The 26,058-nt window shown below is 35.9% G+C and overlaps 1 protein-coding gene across 4 annotated transcripts in view; it reads left to right on the top strand.

The window, feature by feature from the left end:
• The window catches only part of ebf1b (EBF transcription factor 1b), a 132,916-nt gene that overhangs the window by 101,776 nt on the left and 5,082 nt on the right, over positions 1–26,058 (top strand). Inside the window, exons 11-16 of one of the 4 annotated variants that reach the window (XM_077196450.1) lie at positions 8,431–8,519; positions 18,377–18,442; positions 20,794–20,971; positions 21,119–21,298; positions 23,590–23,784; positions 25,516–25,584. In XM_077196450.1, coding sequence (XP_077052565.1) covers positions 8,431–8,519; positions 18,377–18,442; positions 20,794–20,971; positions 21,119–21,298; positions 23,590–23,784; positions 25,516–25,583 — 776 coding nt within the window. In that variant the 3' untranslated portion in view covers position 25,584. The remainder of the gene's footprint in view (positions 1–8,430; positions 8,520–18,376; positions 18,443–20,793; positions 20,972–21,118; positions 21,299–23,589; positions 23,785–25,515; positions 25,585–26,058) is intronic. The other 3 variants (XM_077196459.1, XM_077196475.1, XM_077196467.1) reach the window with 3 other exon arrangements.

The raw sequence follows: 26,058 nt of genomic DNA, 5'->3' as shown, positions 1-26,058 counted from the left end.
TTGGAGGAAGGTTTTGAAAAACAAAATGTTTACATTTACATCTATTCATTTAGCTGATGCTTTTATCCAAAGCGACTTACAATTTTTGCTATATATGTCAGAGGTCGCACACCTCTGGAGCAACTAGGGGTTAAAGTATCAGCAGGGAGTTTTGAGAAAATGTTGACTAAGCCAGAAAATTTGAACAAGCACAACTTACAGGTCCAACCCCCTTGCTCTCTGCTATGCTACAGCTCCTCCCCCACAGCGGAGCCTGCCGTGAACGCGCAGGCTAGTAAGCAGGACCACCGATGACAGCGAATTATAAACAGTTATGGAACATTCACTAATAGGGACGAAACATCAACAATATGCTTTACATTGACTATGGCCTGCCCATACTTTGACTACAAACTTGGTCCTCAAATCATTATGTATTTTGCAATACATGTAACTTTATAACGTTGCACTCTTTCTATAAGTTATAAATAGCTAGTAAGATAACGTTAAAGGATTAGTTCACTTTTAAAAAAAACTTTGCTGATAATTTACTCACCCCCATGTCATCCAAGATGTCCATGTCTTTCTTTCTTCAGTCGAAAAGAAATGAAGGTTTTTGATGAAAGCATTCCAGGCTTTTTCTCCATATAATGGACTTCAACAGGACAGAAACGTTTCAAGGACCAAATGACAGTTTCAGTGCAGCTTCAAAGGGCTTTAAACGATACCAGACGATGAATAAGGGTCTTATCTAGCGAAACGATCGGTCATTTCAAAAATAAATACAAAACTTTAAGTTTTATAAGCACAAATGCTTGCCTTGCTCTGTTCTGTGATGCACGTTCGTAATCCTGTTCGAACTCGTTCATCAAAATGAACAAATCTTTTTTCGAGTCATTTCGTTCGTTGAATGAACGAAATGACTCGAAAACAGATTCGTTCATTTGGATGAACGAGTTCGAACAGGAGAGTCAAGAACACGGTACGCGCTCTCGCTGTGCAAGAGAGGGGTGATCAGCGCGTACACGAGCGTGATTGACACTGCTAATACATTAGTCCTGGCTCTGATTGGTTGTTTCTGACCGGGAGCGGTGTATTTCTGCAAATGGCAATAGGACCACAGGGAGGAGCCAGAGGAGCTTGATTTTTTCCACAGATTATCTGTCTCATATTCTACTGTCAGGACATAATGACAGTTTTAACAAATATTTGTTTACAAAAGTGAACTACTGGAGCTTTAAGTGTCTTGCTCAGGGACACATTGGTGTCTCACAGTGGATTCGAACCCGGGTCTCTCACATCAAAGGCATGTGTCTTATCCACTGCGCCATCACCACCCCAAATGAAACAAAATGTTGTTTCAGAAGTGGAGAAACTTGTTTCATTTTGATGAATTTAGATAGATTTGTTGCTCAATACTCGAGTTCTTTTTTTCTTTTTTACACTATTTTAACCAAATATTGCATTTTAATAGCAAAGCGTTTTTCTACTGGCTAGACGGGCATTAATGGGTGACGATAACAATTTTGCGGGATCTACTGCTGCCAAATAAATGCTTTATTGTCGGAAAAGACGAGCACCTCCAATTAGATTACAGACAATTCCAGGTCACAAGATCGGACTGGAGCCAGATATCTCGGCAGCGGCTCGAATTGAGTCTAGCAGTGCTGTGGATGGTAGATGAATCACACACACCAACAAACACACTGCTAACAAGACCCCAAAGGACGAGTTTTGAGGCTTTATTATATAACACAGCCCTACTGAAAACAAGTGGAACGCACAATGGAAATACGTTATTAGTCAGCACACCAAGCAGAAAAAACACCAGAATGGTTTCGTATTTCTCAAAGTAATGAGAAAAGAGCCACTCTAAAATACTAAAATACCACACATATATTTGTGTAAAGTTCTGTCTTGTGAAGAAACATTTCCTTCATTCTGCAAAGAAAGCGTACTTCAAACCCAATTCAGCTGCTATTCCTCTACATCTGCCTCCTACATCTCTTTTACTGCCTGTTGTTTTTTTATCATAAAGATGCAACTTTAGAAAGAAAATAGTGTGGTAGAAAAAGAGCAGGGGGAAAGACAAGAATAAGATTGTTCTCTATTGATCTTAAAGTGGTGTGGCTTGGAAAAAATAACTCATCTATAATGGGGGGTGGGGGGGTGAAGCAATAATTCAGAGGTATTGAACGCTCCACTACCGTGGGTATTGATCCCCCAGAGCTCTTGCCTTGAGCTCGTACCTGAATCGGGGGGGGGGGGGGGGGGGGGGGGGGAGGTGAAGAAGGAGGGAAGGAGGTGAAGAGGGGGAGGGAGGGAGGGAAGTGGTGGCATTCCCTTGCTCATTACTGCAGTACTACAGCAGGAAAAGGATGAGAGTTTTAGGTAAAGTCGATCCATACAGTCATAGTGCTGTCAGAGCCACGGACCTGCTTGATCCAAGAATAGAATCAGTATTGCTATGATTTGATTTGATAACTTTTGAGTTTGATTTAGTTTGTAGATTTGATTCAAACATTCTTGGAGAGCATTGTTTTAGGGAACGACCCATGTTTCATAGTGTTGCTAGAGCACCGAACCGGCTGGTTGTAGATTCTGTTGTAGATTCTATTCATTTTGTTAATCCCCATTCAGTACTTGGGAATTTCATGGGTATTTTTTTTGATCCATACAGACATAGTTCTGTCAAGGTTTCATATGTTTTATTTAATCATTGACTTTGATTCATTAAGTTCTTAGCTTGTTCTAAAAAAGTTTTTTTAGTGAAAGATGATCCATACTGTGATAGTGCTGACAGGCCTCTGGAACTGCTGGCTGTAGAATAGAACAATTTATTTTATAGATTTGATTCATTTGATTTGATTCAGTTTAATTCAGTTTGTTTGATTTGATTTAGACACTTTAAAAAGAATGTGAAAGACTATCTACAGAATACAGTGTTTGTGCTGCTGGTGGTTCTTGAATGGGATTAATTCCATTATAGATGCAATTAATTTGCTTTTTAAATAGATTTCCATTTGATTTTATTTAGCTAGATTCAATTTGTATGATTTGATCTAGAATTGAATTGATTTTATTATACAGTTGATTAATTCTCTTTCACTCGATAACCTTGAATTAGATTTTATTTAGTTTGATTTGATTTAAACACTGGTTCTATGTGTTCGATGTGCTCAAATAGTGCGCAGTGTTATTAATTGTCACTGAAGTAAGGCATGAATCAGTGGACAAACAAACAATTCTCACATTAGATTAGTTCAAAAATCCCATTTAATAAAAATTATTAAAACATGTTATATAATTAATTACATGATGTGCCGATTATTTATTACAATGAATCACAAATTCATTGCAGATCAATTTTGGCAGAGAAATTACACCCAAAAGATAATTTCAAGTCATTATTGTGTTAACTGAGAAAAGCCAAAATAGACATTACGAAAAAAGTAGCTTTAGAAATATTCTTTATTTGATTCAACATAGAATTAATTACACACAAACTTTTAGGCTACAACGACAATGATTTATTTATTTTTCAGAAGCTGCATCTGAATTGGTAAGCCATTGAGTCGATTCATTCAATTCGTTCAAACGGCTGATTCATTCAGGAATTAAGTAAATGGCTCTCTTTATGAATGGGCCATTGAATCATTGCTTCACCCAATCACTCAATGATTCACTCAAAACATGAAAATACAGGTAATAATTTTCTGCTAAAACATACAATATTGCGCCTAAAATATAGCACAATATTAACTTCTTATTTATTGAACTGTTGTATAAAGTCAATATCACATTTGCACACGTGCTATTCGGAATAAAAACAACACTTGTGTGAAGCAGCTCTCGTCACTTGTGTGATATTGCTTAACTATATCATATGGTGTAAAGAAAAAAGCTTGTACAGGGGTATTTTGCTCTGATATCTTGAATTTTAGGGCCATTCTAACCGCTTACTAGAGTTTTTGCCCTGCTGCCATGTTCCTCACCAATCAACTGAATTAAAGGTACGGGGCGGGTGCATTAAATGCGTTAAATCGTTCTATTCGTGTTATTTTTCCATAACCAATTAATTAAATGAATGTGTTAAATCGACAGCTTCTAATAAAAAGTTGTAAGGTCTATTGAATCTATTAATCTAATGAATCTATTGGATTTTCCGGGGTTGGGCTCTATTGTAGAGTGAGTCTATTTGCAATAGGCAATTATGTACCAAACTACTACCCATCATACTTTACTATGCTCAAATGAAATGAGGACTTACCTCATGCTTCTCCGTCTCCTCTTTCCTCACTATCCCTCTACTCACAACATTCTCTCCTCCAGGTCATTATAGTGAAATATGATGAGGCCTGGATCTGCCCTCATGAAATTTCAATAAGCATTGATCTCTGTGATTGCAAGAGATTCTTCTCAGAAAAGCGAGGGATAGAAATAAGTGAAACGCAGAGGGCGGGGGCATATTTGCTCATTAATTTATTGCCAATGATATTCTAGTCAGTATGACAGTATCAGCCAATCGTATCATGCTGACAGCTCACAGACGATTCATTGATCCTTTGTGGACACGAGTAGACAATATTTGCTTTGACTGAAAATGTTTACTTATCTAAATCTCTGTCACCAAAGCAAATCCCAAATTTCTTACAAATCCATTAAGTTCAGATCATTTAGATCAGGCAGACCAGCCGTACCACATAAGCCGTTAGATTCCCACATCCTTGAAGTATCCCAAAGCTAGGATCATGTCAATATATGATATCGACTCTATTAGCATAACTACAGTAGCTGCATTGAATTGCTTTCCTTTGCCATGCAAGCACACAATTCCATGGTTCAAACCGATATTCTTTTAACAACTCCCTTCTGAAACATTTTGAGCTGCTAAATTAGCTAATAGCACAGTTAGATACTTCTCTCACTTAGGCTATTTTTGTCTATTTAACCGCTAGAGCTACCAAGGGAGAACTATAAACCAAAATCCCTGTGCAAATTGATGCCATGTGGTATTAATACGAGGAAAACAATAAAACAGTTTGAAGAGTTGGGCCAAGCTATAAATACCTACCGTGTGGTTAGCGCTTGTTTCACATGTAGTGAATACTGCACTTGGCTACAGTGAAAAGTTAGGCCAACAGCAATCCCACTTCCCCATTTTGGGACGAGAACTTTTCGTACAGTAGAGAGATTTAAATAGTTGAAGGGCTTCATTCTCCTGAGAACTTCATTCTCTTGGGTTTGTCCCTTGTTAGACCCCTGAAGTAACTTAAGGGATTATTTCCTCTATAGAAATTGACTTTATATGTCTCGATGCCCTCAATATCTCTGTGTTCTTTAGAGTGAGGGTTAGAGGATGTGGTGAGTGGTGACCCAATCAAAAAGTATATCAAATTGGAAACTCATATTCTCTTGAGGGACACATTGACCCGCAGTATCAGCCTGTGTTGAAAGTAGAGGAAAGGTTCTTTCATAAGAAACACAGTTTGTCATTGTCCTTTTTTCCCCAGTGGACATACAGTGGCCTGCAAATTTATTTGGAAACACAAGTCACTGTTATTGTAATATCATTTTTGCTATTTATTTTTTAATGCAATAAGTTTTGTTAATATAATGCAATTAGTGCGGGGCAACGATTAATCGCGATTAATTGCATCCAAAATAAAAGTTTGTGTTTACATAATATATGTGTGTACTGTGTATAATTATTTTGTATGCATGTATATATTTAAGAAATATTTGCATGTATGTACTGTATATATATATATTTATACATCATTTATAAATATGAATATTTCATAGGTAAATAAGCAATTTTTTTCTTAAATATACACAGGCATATGTGTGTATTTATATATACAAAATAATTATACACAGTACACACACACATATGTTATGTAAACACAAACTTTTATTTTGGATGCGATTAATCACGATTAATCGTTGCCCAGCACTAAATAATATAATATAATATAATATAATATAATATAATATAATATAATATAATATAATATAATATAATATAATATAATATAATATAATATAATATAATATAATATAATATAGTATAATATAATATAATGATGATTTTATTGACATGGTTTGAAACCTGGGTATATGATGGTCAATTCTTTAAGACAATTCCTTGTGGAAAAACAAAATTCGCTTACACTTTATTTTAAAGTGTCATTGTTACAGTGTAATTATATATTTAAGTACTGAGTAATAATAATTAAATACATGTACTTACTACTTACTATAGGGTTAGGGTAGGATTAGGATTTGGTTGAGGGTTAGTTGCATGCACTTAATCATAATTTACTGTAATTACTATGGTAAGTACATGTAACATATGTAACAAAGACACTGTAAAATAAAGTGTTACCCAAAATTCTAGTGTTTTATCTTTCCCCACACATCCTGAGAACCCTTTTGTCTCTCCCCCCCCCTCTCTCTCTCTCTCTCCCATCCCCTCTGTCGACCTCTGGGTCTCTCGGTAAGTGAATGTTTTCCCCAGGCTGAGTGAGAGGATTGGATACAATGTAGAAATCAATGGCAATAAGAGAAGAGTGAAGTACTCCTGACACACACAAGCATGTGAATGTGTTTCCTAGCACACTGACTCATCCATCTCCATATCACTTTATTAACAGATGCCAAGCACACAGGAATACACACGCACACACCGGTTCCTGACACCGGTTTCTTTCTCCTCCTTTCCGTTTCAGATTAATTAGATATTATCAACCAACATTTCTAAGGAAATGTGTAATTGAAGGTCATTTATTATGGTAATAACTGTGAACAGCAGCACTTATACAGTCATAACCTATACTGTATGTTCTTGCCGCGTACTAACTTAAATATAACTTAAACAGAGTATCTTAACCATCTGCTCCAACCGACAGGAAAGTACCTTTGTTTCATGCCCCAGCAGCCCCTAACACTCAAACTGCCCAAACCACTCTCTCTTTCTCTCTTCCTCTTTTCTCTCTTTCTCCTCACACGTCCATCCTTCAACAGCCTTGGGACCAGACTCTCATTTGGACATGTTATTTATTAACGTTTTGCAGTAGATGTTCATATTTTGGTTCTGATCGGATGCCATTTTTAGATCCCATTATGTTTTGGACCACATGCTAACCAAAAAAAAAAAAAAAAAAAAAAAAAAAAAAAAGAGGCAGAGGACAGCACATAACTTGGCACCTGTTAAACACAGGCTGTAATGAATATATAATATGAATACAGGAATTTAAGCTCCTGTAAATGGTTTCATCAACATTGTTGAAACACGATTCAGATTAAATGCTTTGCAATAAAAAAGTCCTTTTTGCTTTAAAAAAAATATAACTTGTGTTTTTAGGTTATATCTAATAATTTGGAGGAGGTTGTGCGATTTAGGTTAATAAAGTATTTAATTATATAATATAATACGATATAAATCTTTTATTTAATGTCATGGTTGACTTGTCATCCTTCCTTGCTATTATTTATTATTTTATTTATTACAAAATGTGTTGGTTTATTAAATTATGTTATATTATATTAGTAATTTATAGTACATACACTTACATATACATGGGCAAATTACTCTAAAAAATACTTGCTACTAATTACATCTTTAATAGTGTAATTAGATTACTGTGTTAATTACTCGCTCTAAAAACTATTTCATTACTTATTGCTAATTACTTTCTTAATACCATATCAACATTGACCAGTTGAACAATACAAGGATAGACATGAAACTGAACTGACCAAAGTGTGTAAAGGGAGAAGGTTACATTTAAAAGTAAAAAAAAAAAAGTCTGTCTGAGCTGGTTATAACGTATAACAGAACTGTCTGAAATGCTACTGCCATCAGAAGTTTTTGTTTGGTCCCTTACTTTTAAGCAGGCTCTTAAAACTGTGGCACTTTACAAACAAAGTGCCATCATAAACAGTTCTTCTTCTCCTACTACTTCCATTTTCTCTCCATTACTGGAGCAAATGGTGTCAGATAGCTTCTTAATATCTCTCCTGTCCTCCATCTCATCCCTCGCTCAGACTGAGTGACAGGCTTTTCGCGTTTCTGACAGCATAAAGACTTTATGCAAAGTAATTGCTGCGCTAAACGTAAAAACATCAACGTCCTACGATTACATGCTATATGCGCTCCCTGCACTTAACATGGGCGACTTCCATTAGAACCGCTGTATTTCTTAATATTGCATTTTCTACAGAGTTATTACTCTAGGTTGAATAAATTTAGAGAGAGAAAAAAAGTTAATTTACAACTAAATGTCCATGTTTGGTTCCAAAAAATATGAAGAGCCTTTTATTCTTTGCAGCCTTACAACGGTCAGCTATGTACTACTGTTAAATGTATCAATAGTAAGAAGAAGAAAAAAACAGTCTTTTCTAAAATTGACCTAAAATGAATTGATTTGTCTCTGCTTTTGTTTGTAGCCCTGAACGAGCCCACCATAGACTACGGTTTTCAGCGGTTACAGAAGGTGATACCTCGACATCCAGGAGATCCTGAACGCCTGCCAAAGGTACGAGTAGCCTTTCCACTATTTCCACTATTGTTAAAGACACATCAACGGAAATGTGCTGTTGAAATGAGGTGTTATATATATAACTGACTGATAGCTGATTCATATTTAAAGGCATAATTGCATGACTCCGAACTAACAGGTTTATCAAGAATCCATGTTGGGTGGGCTGAATCATGAGTCATTATACAGCCGTATGCATTTCATCTGACAATCTGCTATCACTATTAAGTGCTTCCAGATCCTCTTTCCTTGATTCAGAAAGAGTGCTGCAGCATTAGCTATAACATCAAAGTAATGATTCTCACTTATGAAGGACTGACATGGTTATGTCATCAATGTCTTGGTGATGAAACTCATATGGTAATAATTCTGCTTGGATGAACATTAGAGTCTGCTGCAAAAGGACAGAAAGAGTTGCATCATGGAAAAAAAAAGAACTTTCTGTCTGTTGCTGTTGTTCTACTTCGACGTGTATATCGAGCCATGTTTTGCATGTGTTGTGTTTGTTGTAATGTTGTCCTCTGAGTGCAACAGGTACTCATAAGACTTGAACTGTTTTTCAGGTTGGACTGTCTGGTCTTATTGAAATCTTGTTGTTTAGTTGTGTAAATATAATCCAAATAAGAGTTTTTGGCTTGTATTTGTTGTGCTGGACCTCTAGAAATATGGCATAAAACAGGCTTTGTTCAATCACTGGGATTCACAGTTCGAATCTCAGCCAGTGTTATCAGGACTGGGTCAGGAGTCAGAAAACATTGGCTTAGAATAGTTTGGGAATAAAATACAATTCTGAAATTTTGATTTTAAAAAAAAGGCCTGTTCACACCTAGGACGATACATAAACAAAAACGATAAAGAAAGGGTTTGAACATTGAGAGCTTATCCCGATCCATTCCGCTTTAAAGTGTTTTGAGCATTTAAAGTGACAGAACAATATGTGTTGGTGCTTATGGATGCCTATAGTTATAGTCATCTTTATAATAATCATTCTTGGTGGCCTTAATAATATAATCTAATCTAATCTAATCTAATCTAATCTAATATAATATAATATAATATAATATAATATAATATAATATAATATAACATAACATAACATAACATAATATAATATAATATAATATAATATAATATAATATAATATAATATAATATAATATAATATAGTCTTGTAGTTAAATACCCATCCATTAAGTGTTGCTATTAATTTATTAATTACAAAATGCATAATTTGATGAATAAATTATATTATATTATATTATATTATAAATAGACATCTCTTATAAATTGTTTGATATTATTGATATTGATATTTATTGTTAAATAAAAAAGCAAATGTTTTCTGAACAATGAACATGTAATACAATTATTTCCTTGTGTTTTTTTTCAGTCTTTTATCAGACATTAGAAAAACAATTATAGATATTATAAACTAAAGGTTTTAAAATTAATTTATATTATATTATATTATATTATATTATATTATATTATATTATATTATATTATGTTATATTATATTATATTATATTATATTTAGATTAGCTTGTTTCTGAGCTATTACATTAATATTATAATAATTTTATGAGTAAATCTCAGAGGTAAATAATGCGTTGATGAGAATCAACCTATCGCAGTCATACTCTAGTCAACCACCTTTCTCGAGCCCTGAAGTCTGATTGGTTGATAGGAATATTGTTCCAGGACCAACAATAATGTTGATTCAGGAAGAGCAAAAATCACTGAAACTTCACAAGTTCCCATTCAACATTCACCCTTTAGGAGTATTGAGTTTGTTTAGCTTGTTGAGATTATTCTGTTCGTTTCACAAGTGTGTATGTTTGGTGATGAACTATATACATGTGAGTGTATGTTTAAGAGTGGTGTGTGTGTGTGTGTGGGTAAGTTTAAGAGCTCGGGCACCCAGAGGTGATCCATCATGGTGAAGTCAGCTGTCCAGCGGTGCCTCCCGGCAGGTCAGCGATCGAAGTCTCTGCTGGCCGGACTTTATTATTGCTCCACCACCAGTAATTGAGTCACAGCAGAGGGTGTGTGTGTGTGTGTGTGTATGTGCTTGAGAGGAGGAAGAGAAATTATTCCAGCACACTGGCACCTCTGACATTCAGAATAGTGTTGAGCTCAATGAAGAGGTCGAACATATGGAGGAACAGAGAATCATACATAATCTCTCGCTCTCTCTCCATCTCTCTTGTCTTGGCCGCTGTCCCGTTGGCAGTGGTGGCGCCACACACACACACACACACACACACACACATGCTCTGTTCCTCTCCGCCCCATCGATTTTCTCGTCCTTATTGAGGTAATAACAGTTTGTTGACGGGCTCTCTTTTCAACTGCTCACCTCAATCATACCAGCCAAACACAGGGACGCCAAAGAGAGAGAGAGACTGGAACACACACATATGTTTACCTAGCTATCTAAAGGCATACCCTAGACTTCTATTGTTTTTATATAAAGCTAATTAAAGACTATGTAATTACAGACAATGGTAAACCAAACCCAAACTGTTTTAGAATAAAAATATATTTACTTCTTGAAGGATTTTTACCCTTGAGGATGTGGACGAACCTGGATGTCCCCAAATAGATTGACTGACTGATTGATTCATTTATCAATTTTTAATTTATTTTTAATAGGTGGGGACAGGTTTGAGTAAACACTCAAAACAAGAAGAACTTAACCATAACTTAAGTACAAGATACACACCCATGCTAAAGTTGACTAAAAAAAGAGGAATAAAAAAATCATCTTTTGGAAATTGATCTTAATGCCTTAATTAAAAAATGAGGAAAAATCCAACCTTTATTTGTGAAATGTTCTTTGTGATTGAATAATGTACCTAGAGTTTGGCATGGGGTACTTTCCAAAAGAACATCTCTCAATGCAAATCATACCAGCTATTAGGCTAACTGAAATAACACCAGGCCAATCTCTAGGTATGATGAAGGGTGTGTGTGATGATGTGGGGCTTTTTTAATTCCAAAGGCCAAGGGAACTTTATCAGGATGCATAGTATCCTGGATCCATGAAACAACTGGCCTTTAAAAATCAAAATCTGCCTGCCTCTATGGGAATTTAACATAGAGGTGTCCTGACTTATGCACCCTGTATTTTAAGGAGGAACATTTATTTATTTACAATACATTATTCATTCGCAAAGAAAATTGGTGTCCTTAAATGTTGTTTTTTTTCCTAATTTTTTTAATTAAGGCATTCAGATTTTTTTTATTCCTCTTTTTAATCAACTTTAGCATGGATGTGTTCACTTATGCTTAGCACCGTACACCCTGTAAAATGGCCTTAATTTTTACTGTAAAAGAAAAATGTCCTACAGTAAAAACCTGTTAACTGATTAATAGTTTATTTACTATATTTGGGGAAAACTGTGACACAACATTTATTTTTGGAAGTAAAAAAAACAAAAACAAATCATGTTTACATTTTAACTGTATTTTCAACATGACATCATGACTTTGCGTAAACATACACGCCACTTTCAAGTCAAGTGGCGTGTTATCTATACGCATTTTGAGCTATCTGCGTGTATGTCCACGCCGAAATCTTTTGCGTGTATGTCTACGCCATTAAATGTCCGAGTGATTCCGCGTGTATGTGTACGCCGTTAAATGTCCGAGCGAAACGAAGCAAAATCTATATCTACATCTGTGGAGCGATCTTTTTTTTCCTAGGATGGTAGGAGAACACTCATAAATGGTATTAACCCCAGTGACGGGTAGGTTTAGGGACGGGGTTGGGGTAGGTCATATATCTATATATATACATAATACAGTAATATAACGTTAAGTCAAAGGCGTTGATAAACACGCTGAAAAGCGATTATGCGTGTTGATAGCACGCCAAAAATGGAAATACGAATTGGCGTGTCATACATACGCCATTTCATGAGATCAGTCTGGTATTTTAACAGAATTATTCTGGCAGCCACAAACCTGTTTTTATTTCAGTTTTTTTAAAAGTGCAGGCTTTTCAAGCAAGATTCACAGCTTTTAATGTGAAGCATCTTCTTTTTTTCTCTGGATTAAGCGAAAATTTGCTAGACAGCACACGCAATATAAATATTTCTTTGTTTTTTACACTTTTATCAGTCATTAGAGAAACAATTATGAATATTATGACCTTTTTCAGTTCATTTTTCAATGTTTCTCACATCTAAACCTCTCAGTTTAGTGTTGTTCCCAGTTCAAACACAGACAGACATGAGAGACACAGAAGGACAGACGGTGTAGTAGCCCGTATGAAAGGATTAGAGAGGACAACAGAAGTGTGAATGCTCTACTGGACATTAACATTGACAATGAGGTCCAACATGGACCAACATAACCTGCCCATTTTGAACCGTTTATTGATCAGTTTTTAGTATGTATGTTCTTAAAGGAATAGTAATTCTGTCATGGATCACTCTTATGTTGCTCCAGTCCTCAATGATTTTATTGATTCTGTCAACACAAATAAGATGTTCAAACCATTCAATTTAAACTTTAAAGCTTCAAAAAATCATGTAAAAAAATAGTCCATAAGACTCATTCACTTTATTCAAAGTGTTCTGCAGCCATACGATATCTTTGTGTTAGGAAAAGACCAAAAGTCAATTTTTTATATTACTAAATAATGACCCATTTATTGAACCTTTAGTCACCCCCCCCCCCCCCCCCCCCCCCATCAAATGTGAGTATCACATTTGATACATACTTTTATGGCTCATATATAGTGTGACTATGGAGCTCGTTCTCTAGTAGGAAAAAAAGAAATTCAGATGCACAAACTGACCAAAAATGCTGGTGTTTATATGGCCAAAACCTAAGATTGATATTCTGATGACTTGTAATGGAAATATATAAAATATTGTAGCAGTATTATAGACTACTTACATAAAATGCTTATAAATATCAGTTGTCACTCTATATCTCCCAATAATATGTCTTACTATGATCATATTTAAATGCTTAGTTTTATGATCAAAGCCCTATAGTTTATGTTGTGGGGGCAAAACTTTTAATGCAATGCAATACAATAATAACTGAAAGATGAACTAATAAACATTCCTGGAAAGCCTGATTTATCATATTTGACACTCACATTTTTAACATGATTTTTCTAAACAATGATGTATGAATAGTCAAGGAAACCTAAGCTGCTTCAGTCCAGAGAGTGTTCATTTTGATATATTACTAGCAATATAAAGGTTAATCTTATGTTTCCTTTATAAAAAAACATGATAATCAGATATCATTCAGAAATCAGATGTAATCAGATATCATTGCATATGGAGTTGTTGTCACCAGTATATGATGTCACCATATAAACAGAGTATGTGATGATGTCATGCTGCATCAGATCTGATCTAAGCAACACTGTGTGTGAATCAGAGCATGTGAGCGAAGCGGAGCGGTGTGACGCTCAGCTCAATATTCCGCTCTATGCGCGTGCGCTCCACTCAGTCGCTCGCGTCCCAAGCGAACGCTCCACTGATGAATCGCTCACGCTCACCGGTAAAACAAATCCCGCTCAGACATAAAATGTCTCTGTAGGCTACTTGCTTTCTGTTTGTACTTTGTAATGAATATCTGGAATAAATGTATCATTTACAGTAGCTAGGATTGTAAATAGAAGTTATTTCGGGGTGATTCTGAATAAAAGTCTGTTCTTTTTATTCATTTAAATGCATTAAATTAACTTAATTAAAAAACATGTCTAGCCCTTTGGCAAACTTGCTTATTAAATGCAATAACTGAAAAGGTATATTTGATTTTCGTTCTTTTATTTCCGTGAACATAACTGCAGTTGCAAAACAGGCATATTAAAACGCGAGCGCGCACGCACGCACACACAAACAAGATGCATGTTATGCATAAGGCTCGCAACTTCCTTAAAACAATATTTGAACTCCATAACCAACCTACTATTGCTTTAGCTAATTCACCGATACTCGAAACTACCAAATCACAATAGGGCATTCTGAGTAGAGCGAGCGGCGCTGCGCGGACGGAGCGAGCGGAGCGGGATCTTCAGAAAGGCGCTCTCCGCTCAGGAGGAAGTATTACCGCTCCGCTCCCCGCTCCGCTCACATGCTCTGGTATGAATGCAGACAGTTTAGAACAGTAAAGGGCTTTTATCGTCTATCAAAATGATGATCCAAACATGATGTGCTACTTCCTGTAAAGTGTGTCTCAGTCACATAATATTTTTTTTTGAAGTTGTTTGATGAGCTATTGCTGACGCAGTGCCATTTGGGACAATTATGGATTGTCTTTAGCCTTATACACTCTAAAATATGATTTTTCAAAGTTGTATAGACTCATCTGAATACTGTATGTTTTACAAGAAAATACTATTTCAGTTTTTCTACTTCAGAATGTCAAGTTGTATTCAATGTTACTTGTCGTTTCTTTGTAAATGTTTGTGAACACTAGCAATTTCGGAGAGAACATTGCTGTAGCTTTGCTCGATTATGAACTGAACCGATCACTGTTTGACTTTTAAGGAGAAATCACTGAAAAACGAAATTGGCGTAGAAACAATTTTCCCTCAGAAGTTGCTAGTAAATTTCAGGTCAATTAACATTGATTTACACATGAAATTTTTAAAGTAGAAAAACTGAAACAGTATTTCCTTTTTAAAACGTACCGTACGCCAATAATCTTTCATTTACAACTTTGAAAAGTCTTTTTTTTTTAGAGTGTTTCTTATTACGCTTGTGATGTATAGAGCTCAGTGTTTCTGCTATACAGTATTCATCATCGACCTTCGGCTGCATCTGATTGATGTTTTGGCTAAACTCACACGTACTGGGAATTCACTGCCTCCGGGCCGCCCCACGTTCATTCGGGCCCTTTCTCTCGCCAGTATCCCTTTCACGCTCCCCCACACTGGGCCGCAGAGGGACTCTCCTCCGCCTCCTCGCTCTCTCCGCGGGATCTATCGCTCTAAAAGCTCCCCGTGACGATAATGAGAGGTTAACACAGTGCCAGCACGGCCATAATTGAGTGAATTTAGCACCTTGGACAGCGCACTAAAACTCCTCATTGCTTGCCTGACCCCCCATCAAGTTTTGTTTGTGCGTTTGTGTGTCTGTGTGTGTGCGGTGCGACACACCCCAGGCCTGATTGGAAGGCAATATGTTCCAACACAGCACTCGCACTCATGCTTAGGGGTAAGATCCTGATGAAGGTTGTGTCCAGATGGGGGGGGGGAGCAATTTTCTGCCTGTCACTCGGTTAGCTGGAGCAGCGCCCTTCTGCATTAACTTCTAACACACGCCTACATACAGGACGGAGAAATATAAGAAAAACGCTGTGTTTGTGGACCGTGCGAACAGTACTGCAATTTAAACATCTAACAACAGTGCATTTATTATGGGGGGAAATACATGAATTTCACAGGTAAAACTACTAATTTCGTGAATATAACGATATCTTTGTAAACTGTTCATTAAAACATTCATTCATGCATCAAATTTACGTTTATATACATTTTATTTATGTGTATATCAACAAAATGGTTTTATGTACAATTAAGATTTTTATCATTATAGCCATTTAAGACGGGTTTATGATCGATTTCCGTTTATATCATTGCAATTATTTATGCAAGATGGTAAGATCTTATGGGAGCTTGGAACATTAAATGCTTTTGCAAATTCAACACATTAGGCAAGTATGGTTTAAACCAAAGATTCATATATGAATGTGATAAATTACATATGATGGTTTTATAAACAACTATTATTATCAATGCAAACATTTTTATACGTATAGTACTACGGATTATATTTATATTAATGTGATACATTACATAGAATGGCTTTAAGAACAATTTTCATTCATACATACCAGTGAATACCACATATGTTCATTTATGTTTGTTAAATGATTTACAGTTGCAACAATTAACAGAAGAATAGTTTTACGAACTTTCTGCATTTATTTCCATGCAACAATTAATATAAAAATTATTATTAAGTTACGCAAAGTTTTATGAGTGATTTACATTTATAATAATGCGATGACTTTTGCATTCATATCAATGCTGAAGTTGATACAAGAATGGTTTTAGAAACTATTTACATTTATATCAATGGAACAATTGAAGAATGGTTTTTAACGTAAAATGTACTATTAGAGTTTTTGTTCTGATTCTGTTTCCTGAACAATGCCCATTGTGTAACCCTCCGGTGCTATTTGGTCATTTTTGACAGAAAAATGTAAACAAAAAAAACAAAAAAATCATTGGAATGGTACAAAACTTGGTAAAAGTTTTGGCACTTGCTATGTGAACACACAAAATAGAAAAGAATTCGAAAAGGTTAAATGGACAAAAAAAAAATGGTCACACTTGTACTCCTCGCGGTCCGCATGGGAAACGAATTTCATCTGGTGGAAACTTTTGGTCCTGCGCCAAAACAAAATCTTCAATCATTGTAATTCAATCTAATTTTTTGAGATATCAACCTCAAATTTGGAACACAGCAGGTTTTGCTATTTATTGGCTTTGGTTTTCTTGCAGTTTTAGAGTAAAACGTGTTTTGGAAAATAGATATTTCCTTTAAAATTGATAGTAGTTTTTGCATTTTTCAGAAAAATTAACTTAAAAATCTATTACTTTTTTAATTTAACTTTTTAAAACTTTTTCAGCAATAATCTGCCAACTGCCAACTTTAAAAAAAGACCAAACTTAAGTCTGTGCTCCAAAGCATTCAAAATCTATGACAGTTTAAGTTGTAAATTTAATTTTCAGGTCTATGCTCAAAAAGTGAATAAATGGATTACTTACTTAACTGCTCCATATCATTTAATACCATAAAATCCCTTACAAATAAAAAAAAATATCAAATAAAACATTATCAAACTAAAATAAAGTACATAAAATAAAAATTAAGATTTTGGTCATTTTTGACCACCTCACGAACAGTACTAGAGGGTTAGTCATGTAGACTTATTAAAATAGCATTTGAGATAAAAAAAATATTCCACATATAAAATCTTGGTAATGCTTCAAAATCACATAAACATTGCGAAATTCATGTGATTTTCCCCTAAGGGTATTTTAACTTTTATGAGAGCTGTCGAATGACAAACCTACGTGATATGATCAATGTTTCATCATCAATTCATTGTTTGTGAAAATTTGTTCAAAACAGAGGATTTAGTGTCTGAACTTTTACTTTTATTCTGCCATGTGTTGCAATCCCCCCCCCCCTGCTTACACATCCCAGGCTAGTTTGATAATGTGGAGAAATTGCACAAGCCACATAATCACAGTATTAAAACAACACAAAAGTCACTAATGCTTTTCAGCCATTGGACTTAAACAATCATGACACCCGTTATCCTTCTTCCCCATCATGTGACTGCGCAGAAAAGCGTATGTTAAAGTAATTATTTCTCATTAGCAGGAACGCATCGATTCCCTCTCTGATGTACCGTCATCGTAAGAGCTCTTACGAGAGCTGGCTTTCTGCTGAGTTATTGCCCAGTACTGTGAAACCGAGTGACCTTCACTGCAAACATAGATTGCATTGTCCTTCCTCAACGCAAAGCAGATGTTTGCTGAAATACTTTACTTTTTCATCCTGACAGACACAGAACAATTGAGCAAACATCAGCTCCATGTGTTCCACTTGGCTGTGATCACTGACGTTATTAAACGGCAATTCAACCCTATTTTCATCTGTGAAAGAGAACAACATCGCATTGTATAGTTACAAGTGATAAGTGTTATGGATTGTACATTTATAAACAATGAACTGAGGATGAAAGGGGTTCTAAATCTTTTTTAACATCAATATTTTCTTTGTTTGTGTGTTATTTTGCATACAGGAAGTGATTTTGAAGAGAGCAGCAGATCTGGTGGAAGCACTTTATGGAATGCCCCACAACAACCAGGTGAGGAACATTACCATTGATACATAACAGTTGCATAAATCTTAATTTTGAACATATATGGGTGTTTCTGTCTCTACTTTTGGCCCTGCAAACTTAAAATAAATAAATAAGTAAATGAAACACTACTTGGTAGTATGTGTCTATAACAATGTCCAACAGTGGACATACATCACAGAAGAATTATGTTATTTTTGTTTCTTTTTTTCCAATTGTCATGAACATTTTCACCACGTAAAAAATATGCATTGGGTTTAATAGCGTTCTGTAATGGAAATTACAATATTTCAAACTTTTTTGAAAAAAATTACAGTCATACTGTAGATTAGAGACCAATTCTCAATATTAACTAATATTAACTATGACTTTTGCCTAAATAAACTCCTAATTACTGCTTATTAATAGTTATTAAGGTGGTTGTTAAGTTTAGGTATTGGGAAGGATTAATGGAATGTAGAATATGGTCATGCAGAATAAAGCATTAATATGTGTGCTTTATAAGTACTAATAAACAGCCAATATTCTAGAATAATGCATGCTAATAAGCAACTGGTTAATAGTGAGAAATGCCTTAAACTAAAGTGTTACCAAATTTTCTTTTTACCTTGTTTTGCTAAGGCTACTTTCATATAGCTAGCCTTTTTATGTATCTTAAATACACACAATTAAATTACATTTTCAAACTTACATAATTCAAAATAACAACGTGATTGGAAATTAAAACAAAATGAAAATATTGTACTAACAATGTATCGAAAGCAGGCTTTTCACTGTCACTGTTGTCTTCTTGATAAACAAGTACACTAACTTTTGAAGAAAGTTACCCTGTAAGGATTGTCCATAGACGGGATTGGTCGAGTGCCCTGGGGCACCAGCCAATAGGGGGGCACCCAGGGCCGGATAATCCAATGGGCATTATGGGGCCCAAGCGAGTGGAAGAAAAAAAATCCTTATTTTTTTACATTTGTGATAACGGAGCATATATTTGCACTAAGTGCCTGTGCCTGTTTGCACTAAGATATTTGCACTAAATATCTACAGTGGCGTAGGGCGTGAGGTGCTTGAAAGTAGCTTTTGACGCGTTCGAATCCTCCTTTTGCCGAACTCTCACTGCTCCCTTTTCCCAACACATATGAGATGTAAAATTTATAGCATAATATAAAGGCCTCTTGCGTTATATTTTGCCAACGAGCTAAAATCGAGACCGTTATATGGCTCTTTGCCTTTATAAAACAGCACAAGACCTTAATTAAGTAGCCTATATAGGCAGTCTGTTTGTGCTGCGTGATTTAAAGAAATGTGCACACTTTGCTCACGTGAATAAAAATGAAAAAAAAGCTCAAGGGTTTATTTCTTGCGAGTGAAGAAATTAGGACAATAATATTGTAATTTTCTAGTGTAATGTAAAATATACTTTTGAAATATTCATTTTCATTTATACAGTACATTTATAGGCTATGGATTTTACATCATAGGAATAATTATATGAATCATTATTATATTATTATAATAAAGGTTTGGCATCCTAAAACACCAGTGATGATGTAATGCCGACTGAGACTCTATATCATAACTAAAAAGATGTTTGAGCCCTCTTTAATGTCCAGGTACACATCAATGCTTTTTCTTTGTTCAATGTACACAGTTCATGGATTGAAGCTAGTTGAAGCTCTTAATTTTGAGCTCTCAAAGTGCACCAGATTGATGCATTTAACCTTAAAATGTACAAAATGTTCTTGTGTGGGAGCATGCCCCCGAACCCCCCTAGAGGGACAGAGGTCCACCCAACAGTTTTACAAAATCCTATGGGAAACAATGATCATTTATGAACTTTACTCCAGCTTAGTACAACAAAGTTCCTTTTAAGTCAGTAAAACTGTTAATGCCAAATTAAAATGTCCTTGGACCAAACTACATTTGGCCTGCCTAAGGGGGGGGGGCTTACAAGACATTGTGCCCAGGGGCCTCTGAATTCTTAATCCGGCCCTGACTGTTAGTGACAAAATATTCATGGAGGGAATAAGGGACGTAATTTGTGTTAATATATATATATATATAGGCCTATATTAACATAGTTTTAATTATTTTTATTCAGATTATCACAGTTTTATTTTTAATGGTTTTGTATGATGGATTTTCATATTTTAATATTGTAAGTCTGAGTCTGACACAATAAAGGGTAAAACAAAACCATTTTCAGTACATAAGACCATAGAAAAAAAAGCCGTTTCTAAAGTGACCTTCATGTAACGCAAACTAAAAACAAAAAAGCCCAGTGATATAAAAGTTGACACCCATTTATGTCCTAAAGGAAAGTGTTAAATTGTGAGAGATGATGAATCATTTTTCCCTAGGAAATAATTCTAAAGCGAGCAGCGGACATTGCTGAGGCCCTGTACAATGTGCCACGAAACCACAACCAGCTCACCGGCCTCACCAACAGCTCCGTCCATGCGAGCATGATGGGAGTGAACTCTTTCACTGGACAGCTCGCCGTGAACGTCTCAGAGTCGTCTCAGGGTGGAAACCAGGGTGAGACATTGTTTCTCTCTCTTTTTCTCTCTTTTCACGTGCACAAGTGTGCTCTATCGATGTGTAGTATAAAGTTCATCATAGCTGTGTACACACTACTTTGGCGTAAAGGTGAGTTGACTAAGTTTTCTGTGTGTCTGGCTGCAGGTTTCAGTCGTAACACGAGTAGCGTATCGCCGCACGGCTATGTGCCCAGTTCCACCCCCCAGCAGGGCAGTTACAGTACGGTATCCACCAGCATGAACGGCTACGGCAACGGCGGCATGACCAACCTGACTGGCTCCCCAAGCTTCCTGAACGGCTCAGCCACCAACTCGCCCTACGCAAGTGAGTTTCCAAGATGTGATATATTATATATTTCGTCCATAAAACACAAAAGGAGATGTTTAGCCGAATGTCCAAGCTGCTCTTTTCCATACAATAAAAGTGAAACGATGAAAATTCACCTTAAAAGCACACTGTAAACAATCGACAGTTTCAAAGTTGTGAATAAATACTAGAATAAATGAATAATAGAAAAATACTATTTCTGTCTTCCTGTTTCAAAATTTCTTTGTTTTTATTTGTGAAATGTACAAGCAATTGTGTTTCAAAGTAAATACTACACTTTTTTTTGTGTAGTCCACATGACTCATGCACTATATTCAAAGTTATCTGAAGCCATATGATTGCTTTATGTCAGAAACAGATTGACGTTTTAGTTTAGGTAAAAAAGCGTCCCCACTTCTGTAGCTCTCAAATCTGACTTGCACTTTAAATTTGCGGTCACATTAGCGTAATTTCTGTAAAATTTCATGAGCAAAAATGTCTATTGTCAATAGTGTTGTGATTTATAAAGCACAGCTCACACAAGGAGTCACTTTCAAACAAAACGGCTATCTGTTGGTCAGTGTAGCAAATTCGTGTGACAGACTTGAACATGATCTCACACGAATCTTGCGCCCCCATGCCTCATGCATGGATCCCTATTACCGCACCGTAAGACGTGACAAAATGTGATGTCATTATTGTAAAATAAGACCTACTCTGACATGCTTTCATTTGCTTTTAAAATTTATACAAATGAGGTTTGAGATCTTGAGAAGGTGTTCAGAGTACAATATTTTTGAACTTTTGATTCCAGGGGTGAAATTTGACAGTTGAAGTGCTTAATTCACACTCTAACAAGGCTGTGTTTCCAAACAAACTTCTGTGTTTGCTGCACAATCATTGCAGGAAGTCTGACAGTATGGGCCTTTAGGTCTGATACAATTCCCAACTGAGAATTCCCACAATCCTCGTGTTTCGCAGTTTGTATTCAACAGCTCTTTAAAAGTTCTCTCCTCAACTGTTGACGCGCTTTCTCTTCTGCTCGCCTGACAATGCCACCTCACTCCAGCTGTTATTTATTGTTCTAATTCTTAATTGCTCGCTCTTTCCAATTAACCAGAGACGAGAAAACGAGCCAGAGACAAAAGAATTGTGATGTTTTTGTTTGGCTTAATTATGACTTGATCAGTGAAGGGTGTTTGTTTGGGGGGCAATCTGACACTTAGAGTGAATCTGACATTTACAGTACAACGATGTAATAAACACGGAAATGTTTTTTCTTCGCGTTTTTTGCACACAGACGACAACGTTGTCAATGCGATTCAAGTTCACACGGATTAAAAACGCTGTATTCTGCTGCCAGACCAGTAGTTGGCGATATCATTTTTTGAAGAAACACTACGCCTAGACTGAACACATAATATGCATGCAATGTACGTTGTAACGATGTAATCGTTTTCACAAATTCGCACAGAGACAATAACGGTTTTCAAAAATTTGCACTTCGAAACACGTTTTCAAACGTTTGCATTTTCAGCCCCGCAAAACGTTGTTGTGTAAATGAATGGCCCAAACACATGAAAAGTTTTCCGTTTTTAGTTGAAAACGATGTCGTTTAAATATCCCCTTAATATTCAAAAAGGAGAATAAAACAGCTGGACGCACAACTTTGACTCAAACACCCCACACAAAAGAAAAAGAAAGCAATTTTACTCTGACGACTCTGGTCCTTTTAACAAAAACAGGGTTTTACTGCCTCTGTCAAATTTAAATTCTGTGAATTAAAGACTGGTAATTAAATCAATAAAGTAATTGATGGGCTAACACTTGAAATGCAATGTTAACAAGTATTATAAAAGGCTCACTGACTCCATCAGACAATTCCAATCAGTCCCAGAGACCCCTGTTAAGCTTTCAATTTTCATCAATTGATTAGACTTGATTAATGGATTGTGCATTTGCTACAAGGTTTCACTTGAACTAATTAAATGTGGCAACTTGGATTTTTAAATGAAGAATATAAAAAGGAAAACTATCCCAAATAGCAAAATTGACCCAAAACAAATAGCTAAAGGTTAAACCCCAAAATTATTTTAATTAGAAAAAGGAGAATGTTTAACATTAAAATTTACATTAAAGAAAAAAGAAACAATTTCTTCTTCTGAAGTGATTTAGTTTAATTGCAACTAATCATTTCCACCCTAAACTCTTTCCCACAAGAATTTCCTTTCCTAATTTATCTCTTCCTTCCTTTTCTTTCTGCTAAATCCAAAATGTATTTTTCAACCTCACTTCCTGCATTCCCTCAGTCGTCCCCTCCAGCCCCACCATGGCCTCCTCCACCAGCCTGCCCTCAAACTGCAGCAGCTCCTCTGGAATCTTCTCCTTCTCTCCGGCAAACATGGTTTCAGCTGTGAAACAGAAGAGCGCGTTCGCTCCCGTCGTTCGGCCCCAGTCCTCACCTCCACCGACATGCACCAGCACCAATGGGAACGGTCTCCAAGGTAACGCAGTCCTTCACACTCAAATGACAGTAACAACATCATAAAACTTTGAAAAATGAAAATACTGCAGCAATAAAAAAGAATGTTCACCCAAAACACTGACAACACTGTAAACCACTGTATGAGCAAATACCTTCCAGGGGATCGACTTTTCAAAAGGAAAGTCTTGCACAACTCAGTTTGGCACCTGCAATGATGTTAAAGGGATAGTTCACCCAAAAATAAAAATGCTGTCATAATTACTCACCCTCATGTCGTTCCAAACCCGTTTGGTCATCTTCTGAACAAAAACGAAGATTTTAATGAAAATCTGAGATATTTCTGTCGCTCTATTGACAGCTACGCAACTATCATTTTGACGCTTCAAAAAGTTCATAAAGAGATCCATATGAATTGAGTGCCTTTTTCACATATAAACACTCATCGACGCACACATCAGTTGTGGTAAACGAAATCTTAGGCATGTTCGCTTGATGTGCGAGAACCAAAGAGGTTCATTCTCGTGTTACGCAGCACGTTTGAGCTTCAGCAAGAACCAATGAGGTTTGTTCTCGTGCGTCAAGCAGGTTTGGTTGATCTTCTGTTAATGTTAATTGATTCATATTTATATGTGAATAAAAGCATAAATTGTATCTGTTTATCATATAAAGTGATCGAGTCTCTTCTAAAAAATTGGACAAAACCACATGATTCATATGAATTAGTTTTACACTTTCTTTCTGAACTTTTTTGAAGTAACAAAGTGGCGGATGCGTGGACTGTCAATAGAGGGACAGAAATCTCCCAAATTACATTTAAAATATCTTCACTTGTGTTTCGAAGATTAACGAAAGTCCTACGGGTTTGTAACGTCATATTTTTTTCACTTTTGGGTGAATTTACCCTTTAACCAGGCATTTTATATGTAAATCTGTAATGAAGTCATAAATACGAAAGTAATGATGTTTTGGTGATACTGAAGTACCATACTGATTGTAATAGAAAATCCTTAGTTCCTCACTAGAAACTCACCAATACAACAATTGGTTAAGTAAAATTGTGGTTACGGAAACTATGTCTGAATAAGTTGTTGAATCCCCCAAACACTTTCTTTTTACCTCTTAGGGAAGAGCAAGCTTTAAAACCCCTGTAATTTGCATTCTGCGTTTTTTTTTTTTTTTTTTGCATAAAAGTTTGGGGTCAGTAAGATTTTTTGAAAGAAGTCTCTTCTGCTCACCAAGGCTGGATTTATTTGATCACAAATACAGTTAAAACAGTAATATTGTGAAGGATTATTAAATCAAATCAAATCAATTTTATTTATAGAGCACATTTAAAATCAAATTGGCCAAATTGCTGTACAGTATTACAATTTGAAGTAACTTTTTTATTTTTTAATATATTTTAAAATGTAATTTACTCCTGCGACAGTCAGTGTCACATGATCCTTCAGAAATTATTCTAATATTCTGATTTGGTTCTCAAGAAACATTTCTTATTATTATCAGTGTTGAAAACTGTTGTGCTGCTTAATATATTTGGCGTCCTTGTTGTATATAAAAATACTCAATTACCTCAATCTTTTGAATGGTAGTGTACCATCACTAAAGTCCAGGAAGGATCTGTAATGTAAACTAAAAGCATGAATGTCTAATATTCCATATACTCACCCATAATTCGGTCTGATATTAACCTCTCTCTCTCTCTCTGTCTTCTTTCCCTTTCCCGTCTTCTTCTCTCCACTTCCCTCAGATCAGTCTTTTGTCGACTCTAACAAGTACTCCACAGCCAGCGCACTCCAGGGCCTGGCCTTCTCCTGAAGTATGTTACTCATCCGTTCATGTTCACCCCACTCCTCACATGTTTCTGTATCTGATCATCCATCCATCCATCCATCCATCCATCCATCCTCCATCCATCCATTCCAACAAATAACAGATTTTGCATAGTAAAAATGTTATTTCTTAAGGTAAAGTGTGTAATTTTTGACTTTCAAATACTTAACATGTAGAGTCAGCTATAAGAAATTCATTTTGACCAATGGCGTGAGATGGAGGTGGGACTTTCTGTTTGCCGACCAATGACAGACATGAGGATTGTTTGAGAAACCTGTTTGTTGACGCTAATGTGCAGAAATTACACACTTCACCTTTAAATATCCCATGTTTCCCATATATCAAACTCTAGTTTTCTGTTTTTTCATAAACCTGTAGAGCATGTTACTTCCAAAATGATGTTACTGTGTGTCAATTTTATGTGTGAGCGTCTGTTCGCATGTCTTCGGGGTTGAGTTTC

The sequence above is a fragment of the Siphateles boraxobius genome, unplaced genomic scaffold (genome assembly GCF_051911475.1).
Source record: "Siphateles boraxobius isolate OS27281-9 unplaced genomic scaffold, OSU_SipBor_1 11, whole genome shotgun sequence".
Taxonomy (NCBI): Eukaryota; Metazoa; Chordata; class Actinopteri; order Cypriniformes; family Leuciscidae; genus Siphateles; species Siphateles boraxobius.
This window is presented reverse-complemented; position numbering and strand designations above follow the sequence as displayed.